The 10111-nt window shown below is 34.5% G+C and overlaps 2 protein-coding genes across 3 annotated transcripts in view; both read right to left on the minus strand.

Annotated features, from left to right (window-relative positions):
- rps6ka5 (ribosomal protein S6 kinase, polypeptide 5) overlaps positions 1 to 5263 on the minus strand; it is a 52198-nt gene extending 46935 nt beyond the window's left edge. Inside the window, exon 1 of the mRNA XM_688458.10 lies at positions 4981 to 5263. Within this exon, the coding sequence (XP_693550.4) occupies positions 4981 to 5050 (70 nt within the window). The 5' untranslated portion in view covers positions 5051 to 5263. The remainder of the gene's footprint in view (positions 1 to 4980) is intronic.
- Positions 1 to 10111, minus strand: part of LOC141378433 (uncharacterized) — a 283306-nt gene that overhangs the window by 156233 nt on the left and 116962 nt on the right. The window lies entirely within an intron of this gene.

A 10111-nucleotide genomic window follows, 5' to 3' on the forward strand; every position in this document is an offset into this window, starting at 1 on the left:
TTTCATTTTATGCTCTATTATTAATTAAGTCGCACAAAATACAAAATGTTTGTTTGCAATAATATTGTCTTAAAAATCATTTGGATGAGTATTGGATGAGCAATATTGGACAATATTACATTAAATGCACAAATGCAAATAACAACGTTTCACGCTCGCATGTACAATGTTTACATTTTGCCTTCATCAAAAACTATTAATTAATTGAATATGATGATCATTGATCCTGGAAGTGAACTTCTCTTTTAACATCACACTAGCTGCATCCCAAATCGCATACTTATGTACTATTCTACGCCATTTGGTTGTATAAATAGTGTAAGTACTGCGTTTACACTGAAAACTAAAAATAATAAGTGCACTTTAATTACCCGGATGATGCACTCAACGACCACAGCTTTGTTCACGCAGTGGAAGGGGCAGAGCTTTCTGGCGCACATGTTGGATAACTTTATTTATTTTGGATGGTCAAAGCAGAATTTTCCTACGAGAGTGATTATATTGCCTCCCGATGGTGAATGCAGTTCTACCCATGGCAGGTATTATTTGCTAGTTTGGTCATTTATTTCACTGATTTTACAACCGTCAAACGTCATCAAGGAAACGGTTTGAATTTCCGGTTTTGCAAAAAAACATTAGGGCTCCATTTGTGACAACACTACATACATATACTATGCTGTTGAGTGTGTAAGTGCATAAGTACATATTAGTGTATGAGTGCATAGTGTATAGTGTGCCATTTGAGACGCAGCTCATGACCTTTTTTAAGAGTCCTTTTCCAACCTTTAGTGCGTGTTTCTCAACCACGTTCCTGGAGAACCACCAGCTCTGCACATTTACCATGTCTCCTTAACCAAACACACCTGATTCAGATAATCATCTCATTAGCAGAGACTGAAAGACCTGTAACGGGTGTGACAGAAAAAGGAGACATCCGAAACATGCAGTGCTGGTGCAGGAATGTGGTTGAGAAACACACAGAAATGTTAATATGAATGTCATTAGCACAATAGATTACCTATTAATACTTTTATTTATGTAAGATTTAAGTTATAACTACAAAAATCTGAACATTTGAATGGCTCTGTAATTAAAGGCTTTGAATTTGCAGAAATCTGAGTTCTGCAGGCACAAATTCTGTGTGGGCCAACTCATAAATAAGGAAGAGCCTGATGATTCAGGGAAAACAAAACAGCCTTCATGAATGAGACATGCAGGAGCGCAAGCATGTGCGTGGTGTATGTTTACACGCTAGCATGCAGGCTGAAGAGAGGTCACTTGTTTTATGCATTGAGAGCCCAGCAAAGTCAACATATTCCTGCTGCTACCCTCACAAACAGCAGCATAGCATCTCGCTCCGACTTCGACTCGTTCTCTGACAAATTATCTGATTTTTGAAGAGGAAAGAAGCATATTCTTTTACCACATCCTCTGACTGGATATCAAACAGCATGTTTGAAGTGTGTGTAAGCATGAAGGAAACAGATTTCAGTCCACTAGAGATGCCTGTGGGTCATTTTACATTCATTAATATGCTTTCACACACTGATTAATTCCTGTTTAGGATCCAAATGGCACAAACAGAAAGAGATTCTGTGTTTTCTCACATGCACCTTTTCAGGTGAACTCCATCTAGTCCTAATGTTACTTTGTTAATCATAACAAGCAAACAACAATTAAGTGTCTGTAACCATTAACCTGCACTGAATATCCAAAAGTAGTTCAATATCTGGATTTGGATTAGTCAAATACAATCGACATGGGTTTCTTCATTCATTAATTTTCCTTTTGGCTTAGTCCCTATTAATCTGGGGTCGCCACAGCGAAATGAACAGCCATTTTATCCAGCATTTGTTTTTTTATGCAGCAGATGTCCGTCCAGCTGCAACCAATGACTGGGAAACATCCATACACACTCATTCACACACACACTACGGCCAATTTCGCTTACCCTATCCACCTATAGCACATGTCTTTGGACTTGTGGGGGAAACCAGAGCACCCAGAGGAAACCCACGCAGGGAGAACATGCAAACTCCACACAAAAATGCCAACTGGTCCAGCCGAGGCTCGAACCAGCGACCTTCTTGCTGTGAGGTAATCGTGCTACCCACTGTGCCATCATGATGCCTAACATGGGTTTCTTAATGATTTAAACCAGTCGAGAACAGGGAAACCAATTGCAAAATAATATTTAGGATGTGTTCACACTTGTTCAGCCCATGAAAAAAGTGAGTCTACATTTTCTCCTGGCAATCAAACTGAACCAAGATGTAAAAACAACCAAAATAAATGAATACAATAACATAAACAGCTTTTATGACATCTATCTATTTTAGGACAAAACTGAATACCCAAACCAATGCTGTACGCTCAACTGAATGAGCTGAATGGTATTTTTATCAGCTGAGAATTCATGATGAGATTATAAAATGCGTAGAGTAAAAACTGAACCATAACACCCATCACATAAAAGAAAATGGAGCTCTGCTGCAAGAAAATGCATTTCTGAAGTGTATTATTATGTACACATCCCAGCAGGCACACAACATCATAAGACGTTAAAATTAAGTTACATTAAGATCATGACGTCAGGTGACCAAAATTCAATATCTAGCCAGCGTCTAAGGACAATGTTATTTTGACGTCAAATAATGATGTCAAATTAAGTTGATATTTGGTTGGTTTTAGATTGTGTTGGAAAGTGATCAAAATCCAACGTCTGATAGATGTCATGGTGGTAACGTCTACACAACATCAAGGTGTAACCTGGTTGATTTTAGGTTGATTTTAGGTTGGACATTAACATAGGTTCTGACGTCAACCCAATTTTCATTTCCAAACAAAATTTTACGTCCCCACGACGTTGGTGTACAACGTCAATATGAGGTCATGTTGACGTCCAGTGTCTCCAGGGATAACATTATGACTATAACAAACAAAAAACATCAAGTAATGTTATGTTTGAGCATTCTGTCCTGTTTCGACGCATCATTTGACGTCATGTCCTTTCATGATAAACGCATTATTTTAAAGACCGTGAGAACCAGCAGTTGCTCAGACTTTTATTTTAGTATCTTATTGTACTTCCAACTGAAACTGAATATTGAGTAGGGGTGGGGCTTCCTTTTAGCGCATCATTACTTTATAGAAATCTAAAGGTAAGAGGAGTATAATTAAGAATATATGTGGCAGAAGCTGTCAAACTGATGTCAACAGAGAAGAACTGACACTCCAAACGTAGAAGCAAATGGTCAGACTTTGATTAAAGATTATTTAAACACACATTCTTTTCATTGGACAGACTTGCATTGTTATTCACCTAAAGAATAACAATGTGTGCTGCTAGCAAAATGAAGATTGTAAATTTTTATTTCACACATTCTTTAATTTGAAGTGGACTGAGACCTGCTATTTCTGCTCTCTCTGTCCTCTTGTTTGGTGCACAAACTGCAGTGTGTTTGATCCTGCTGAGTGTGAACACATCCTTACTGAAGGCAAATTTGTGATTTCAGCACTTCTCTCTGAATATAAAGTGCTTAAGAACGCAAATGTCAACCTTGCCATAAAATTAAATAAGTTTTTGCCAAAACAGCGAAAACGTTTCTGCAATTTTTTGTGTAGGCTTGTATTTTACAGTACTTTAGAAATACTCAAAAATGTCTCTGTTAATGTTTTCAAACAATTATATTTGATTTACAAAAGTGACCCAAGTGGCAATGTCACATCCATAACAAAGCTTTTTCATTATAAATGCAAAAATGTAAAATAAATAAAACAACTTTTGTTCAATAGTGAACAACTCTTAACCTTTTCATTAGCATTGTTTCTTTTGGGTTGTGCAGTTTAATTCACAGAATTTCTACAAAGCATGTTGTATACTGTAAACTTGCATACTTTTTGGTCACATCTATAACGCATGCTTATTTTCCTTATTTAAGATATCAAAAATGTTTACAGGTTGATATTTTTCTGCTCCCATAACTCTGTTGTTTTGGAAAATTTAAATAGATGTTTTAATATAGTGTTAACATACACTTTCTGTGTGAATTTATTTTTTGAGATTTTACTGAAAATATCACATCTATAATGTTGGAATTGCTTGTTTTTTTCAAATGTCACCATTTTAAGGAATTTTTGGTGACAGTGCAGTAACATGACTGTACTGAATACGCAGAAGAGAAATAACGAAAATGTAATTAAAAAAATAAATGTAAAATAGTTTATATGCAATTAATGAATTCAGTACTAAAAACATTACTTTTAATTGTGAGATACAGTCTAAAAGTGGATTTAAAGAGGACATTATTTTGAAACAAGCCTCTAATGCTTATTTAATTTATATGTTGTGTCTTTTTTTAACAAACTGTTGTGTTATAGTTTCCTCTAAACAGTCAAGTCAAGAAATATCTGCACCACTTTGAAGGAATGTGCCTACTTGGCTTTTGTGCTAAGTTTACTAAGACAAGCAAGCGAGGACACACACAAGGTAACTTCATTTACTATACCAAGACATAATCAGGGCCCTAGAGATTAAATCAGCTTCAGTAATTGGGTTTCTTTAGACTCAAGGCCATGTCATGACTGAGCAACTAATGCAACCACTCACACATAATAATAATAACAACTACGGTTAATAATAAGTATACAACATTATTATTCAGTGTCAATCTGATTCCTTTCAAGTGTTTCTGAGTTCAAGCAAACGCAACTACCGTTATGAATGTGAAATATGAAACAGCACGTGCAGAACATCCTCCAACCTCAAAGTACCCCATCATGACGCGTCATTTGTGATACATAAATGTCACATATCAACATACGGTAATATCAGCACTTACTCGTGCTTTTACAGTAGCCGACCAGCTAACATTAAAGCTGTCACTTCCATCACATAACGAAAACACTATTAGTCAAAGACACAAAGAAGCGTTGCTTCGTAAATAAAACCGCAGGAGCAGCTGTCCGGTGTTCATTTACCGTTTCTGAGCTCGTGTTTGACGGTAAACAGGTCACCTTCCCCCGATGAGCCCTCCATCGTAGACGGCATTACTCGCGTGAACGGAGCGCGCACTCTTTCCTCCGCGCGGGCACGACACTAACGCAAAGCACCCCAACAGATCGCACCAGGATTACAGTATCGGAGCTGTTGCTATAAAGCAACCTTTGGGAGACAATGTAAATGACAATAACTGCATTCTCGTAGGAAGGGCAGTGGGCTGTAAATACTACAGCTGCACTAACAGAGATACACACACACGCCGAGCCCTGTATGACACGCCCACTTGAGCTGCTGGGAAAAATACTTCTGCTCTATTGGATCGTCCGACTGTCAATCACCGCCCATCAACCAAAGACTGTTCTACCTTAACTGTTTACTGCAACAATGTGGCAGATCATTATAATATAATATAATATAATATAATATAATATAATATAATATAATATAATATAATATAATATAATATAATATAATATAATATAATATAATATAATATAATATAATATAATATAATATAATATAATATAATAGTTACATTATAATTACTTTATACTATTAAATAAAAAAAATATAAAAGGTCTCTTCTACAATTTATTAATGTAAATTACTGTTGCCAGTTGTTGGGCTTCTATAAGGAATTGCTGGCCTTTTTGAAAGGTTGCTTATAGATTTTCTTCCAAAGGATTTAATAAAAGTGAGATTTGAGAATTAATATTCAGGTGTGATTATTAAAAATATAAGTTGCTTATTTTTATCAAGATGTTAATAAGAGATCAAAGACACCCTAAAGTTATTGTATATACAGTTGAAGTCAGAATTATTGGCCCTCCTGAATTATTAGCCCCCCTGTTTATTTTTTCCCCAATTTCTGTTTAACAGAGAGAAGATTTTTTGTCAAATGCAAATCAATTATAAAGTATATATACACACATAAAAGTGTCTACTTTAAGTTTTAATTACTGTAAAAATGTTAAAATATTAAATAATGTCCCATTGTCATTCAGGATAAATAAAAATATATTAATAAAACTTTAACCATGTGAAGTTATCATAGGTATATATATTATTTTAAATTTTTTAATTTAAATATGAATTAATAATTTATTTATTAAAAATTTATAAAAAAAATGATATTATTAAATATTATTATTATTAACTAAAAGGTTCAAGTATAGAGGTTTCAGAGGCAAAATGCAAAATATGCATCCCATCAAATCATTCTTACTTAAAATATATTGGTGTGGGTTTCCTCCGGGTGCTCCTGTTTCCTTCACAGTCTAAACATGTATGGGTGAATTGAATAAACTAAATTGATCATAGTGTATGAGTGTGTGTGGATGTTTCCCAGTACTGTGTTGCAGCTGGAAGGGCATCCGCTGCGTAAAACATTTGCTGGATAAGTTGGCAGATCATTTTGCTGTGGCGACCCCAGATTAATTAAGAGACTAAGCCGAAAAGAAAATGAATTAATGAATGATTGAATGTATGCGTGTGTGCGTGTGTGTGTGTGTGTGTGTGTGTGTGTGTGTGTGTGTGTGTGTGTGTGTGTGTGTGTGTGTGTGTGTGTGTGTGTGTGTGTGTGTGTGAATGAGTGTGAATGAGTGTGTATGGATGTTTCCCAGTACTTGGTTTCAGCTGGAAAGGCATACACTGCGTAAAACATATGCTGGAAAAGTTGTCAGTTCATTCCGCTGTGCTGACTGCTTATAAATGAAGGAACTAAGCCAAAGGAAAATGAATGAATGAACGAGTTTTTGCTACATTTGTTGCACTGAACAACATTTTAAAGAAGCTTCTGTAAGTCTATGAAAGTCAGAATGTTGCCTAAAAATAAAATCAAACTGGATTAATTCAAACATTAAAAATAAAACAATATTAACAAATTAAAAATCTATTTTTCTTTTCTTATTTTAATCTCTTTTGACCTATTATAGTGAGTATGTCCTGCATTACAACGAGTACACTTCATCTGACCTTTAATCGCTAATTCCCCTCGGTAGTATATTTAATCTGTCAGCTAAAAGTGTGCATTATGTGCACATAATCCAGTGACTGCAAGGTTGCTGGAGGCTCAGGCTGTACTGAGAGAAACGAGCAGGTTTATACAGCATCTCCTTCTGTGTCTCATTTGTACAAGCAAAGGCTTGTTACCTGCACATTCTATAATAACATCTTATCCAGAGCAATCCCGAGACCTCCATAGTCCCAGAATTTATTGTAAACTGCCCACACAGTTTACCATGTAAATATTCCTTAAACAAATTGATTTAGATGTTTACACAATGTAAGATAAGATGTTGTAGGCAAACATGCACAAATATAGAGAAAGGAAGACACACCTATGCATGCACTGCAAACAAGCAGGCCTTTTTTATCCTTAATGTTTGTTCTGGGTCTGTCTGTAAAGGCTAGGAGGCTTCATGTTCTCCACAGGGAGACTGTAATTGTACTGTTTGGATACAAGTTGTTAATTTTGCATAGTTTGCTCACAATATAATATATAAATTGTGACATAATTAAATAAAATTATAATTTGATGTATTTTTAAGCCATCTAGATATAACTTAAAGATATATAGTTTACTTTATTTTCCATTTATTTAAATGTCTTTCTTTGTGCTTGTGTTGATATGTACACTCTCAGAAATAAAGGTACGCGAGCTGTCACTGGTGTGGTACCTTTTCAAAAGGTACAAATGTGTAGTTAAAATGTCCATAATAATACCTCAAGGGTTCATATTGGTACCTAAAAAGTACAAAAGTGTTCCTCTTAAAATCAGTACAGTAAGTATACAAATATATACTCTTGAGGTACCAATACAGACTATTTAAGTACAAATGTGTATGTTTTGAAAAGACAGCTCGCGTACCTTTATTTCTGAGAGTGTATGTACCCTTTGCTTCTGAAAACAACAACGAATTTTCAAGTGTTTGCTTGGGGAATAAAGCTCATTCTGATACTGATTTTAGTTTCTGATTTAAATTACATTAACATGAATAGATATTAAAATTAAACAAGAGAGGTTTTCTAACAGAAATAAGAATATAAGTTTTCTAAAACTGAGTTGCTAATAACTTTTAGATTAAATGTGAAAATCTATTTATCTTTTACGGAATAATATCTAGTACACAGCAAATTCCTGGAGTTGAAAAATTGGGCAAAAAAGTGTGAGACAATAACCTTTTTAGAGTTTATTTTTGAACTCTAACATAATTTTGTGTTGTGGGATACTCCCTGCTGTATTGTATTTTGGAGTTCATTTGCTGGTGTTCAGGAACTACTTACTGAAGTTACATTTTTAGAAAGTTTGGCAATACACAACCCTGCTGAGCAGCACAAAAGAACTGGAGTTGTGTACTTCGTTGTGTGTGCATTGTTATACAATTCTAAAAGCTTTTTCAAAATGTTGTATATTTTGTGACAGAAATGTGTTTTACTGCAGGTGTTTTGTTTTGTACTGTGACGCTGCATGTGGCGAACTTAGCATCTAACATAAGTTAGCTTTTCTTGATCAGATGAAGAAACCTGCTGTTCACTTTTCAAATATAGGCTAACTTACACAACAAGGTAACGTTAATATCTTTTATTTTATTAAGCCATTGGTTTCAGTTGGCATTGGCTGCCAACGTGTATTAATTGTAAATGTTTTGATGTTAGATTTAATGCTATTGTGACAATTAATTTCAAAGTGTGTCCATTGATTGAATTTCTAAATCTAATGTGTGGATTTGCATAATTAAAAGCAGTAAGTAAAAAGTATTGCATCAGTTCAGTCATTTTCACAAAAAATATATATTGTTTGAAGAACATTTTAACTCTAAGAAGTGTTAAATTTTAACATTGGTGAGGAGTTCATATTTTGTTAAGATTTAACTCCAAATGCAGAGTGATTTTAACTCTGCAGGGGATGGTCACGCATGTACACTCAGATTGAGTTGATTTTAACTCCAAGGGAGTTTGTTCCAAAGACCAGAATTTGTTGTTTAATAACCTGTCAGTTTTGAGTTTTGACATTTGTGTCCAATATAAAGAAAACTTTCAAAATACAGTGTGTACAGTAGCCTATATTGTCCCTTTATCAGTTTTGTAGATATCGGTTACAATCAATACTTTAAAAGGTATTTTTTTTTCTTTATTGTTTCTATGCACTGAGCTAAACATATTTAATTCAACATGACTCACATACCCCAAACTTGATTATTATTAAACGTTTTTCCACAATGTTTTTATATTCATAATCAGTCTGATTATGCAAAATATTATTCTACCAAGTGAAAAATTTATAAATAAATATATACAGAAAATATTTAATCTAACTGTTAGCAGTTGGGTGTATGGGGAAATAAAAGGAGATCCCCTCTCTGGAAAACTTCATCCAATGTTCTTCCAATTTCTTTTGCAAATTAGTTAATTACAACATATTTATTATCTAAATGCATCATTTGCATATTTTAACACAGCATTTTAGAAAACAAGGGCAGCACGTTGGCTAAGTGGTAGCCTCAATCAGAAGGTCACTGGTTGGAGTCCCAGCTGCACAGGAGGCTTTTCTGTGTGGAGTTTGCATGTTCTTGCCACGATTGTGTGGGTTTCCTCCATGTGTAAGTGAATTGGATAAAATAAATTGGTGGTAGTCTGTCTATGAATGAATGAATGTGTGTGTGTGTGTGTGTGTGTGTGTGTGTGTGTGTGTGTGTGTGTGTGTGTGTGTGTGTGTGTGTGTGTGTGTTTCCCAGTACTGAGAGTTGTACTGTCAGGGTTGTGGCTGGAAGGCCATGTGTAAAACATTTGCCCGGGTAATGGGTGGTTCATTCCGCTGTGCAACCTGAAGCAAAAGTGATTTAAAAAAACTTTGTACAAAAATGTTACAATTCATAATGTAATCCATAAACTAGGTAATAGTAACAACTATTAGGCCATTTTATCCCCAGCCATAAAGTCACTGTATATATATATATATATATATATATATATATATATATATATATATATATATATATATATATATATATATATATATATATATATATATATATATATATATATATAGTGAAAATGAAAGTTAAGCAAATCTAGAATTGTTTCTTCATAAACAGATATTTTTACGAA

The sequence above is a fragment of the Danio rerio genome, chromosome 17, assembly GCF_049306965.1.
Source record: "Danio rerio strain Tuebingen ecotype United States chromosome 17, GRCz12tu, whole genome shotgun sequence".
In the NCBI taxonomy this organism is placed as follows: Eukaryota; Metazoa; Chordata; class Actinopteri; order Cypriniformes; family Danionidae; genus Danio; species Danio rerio.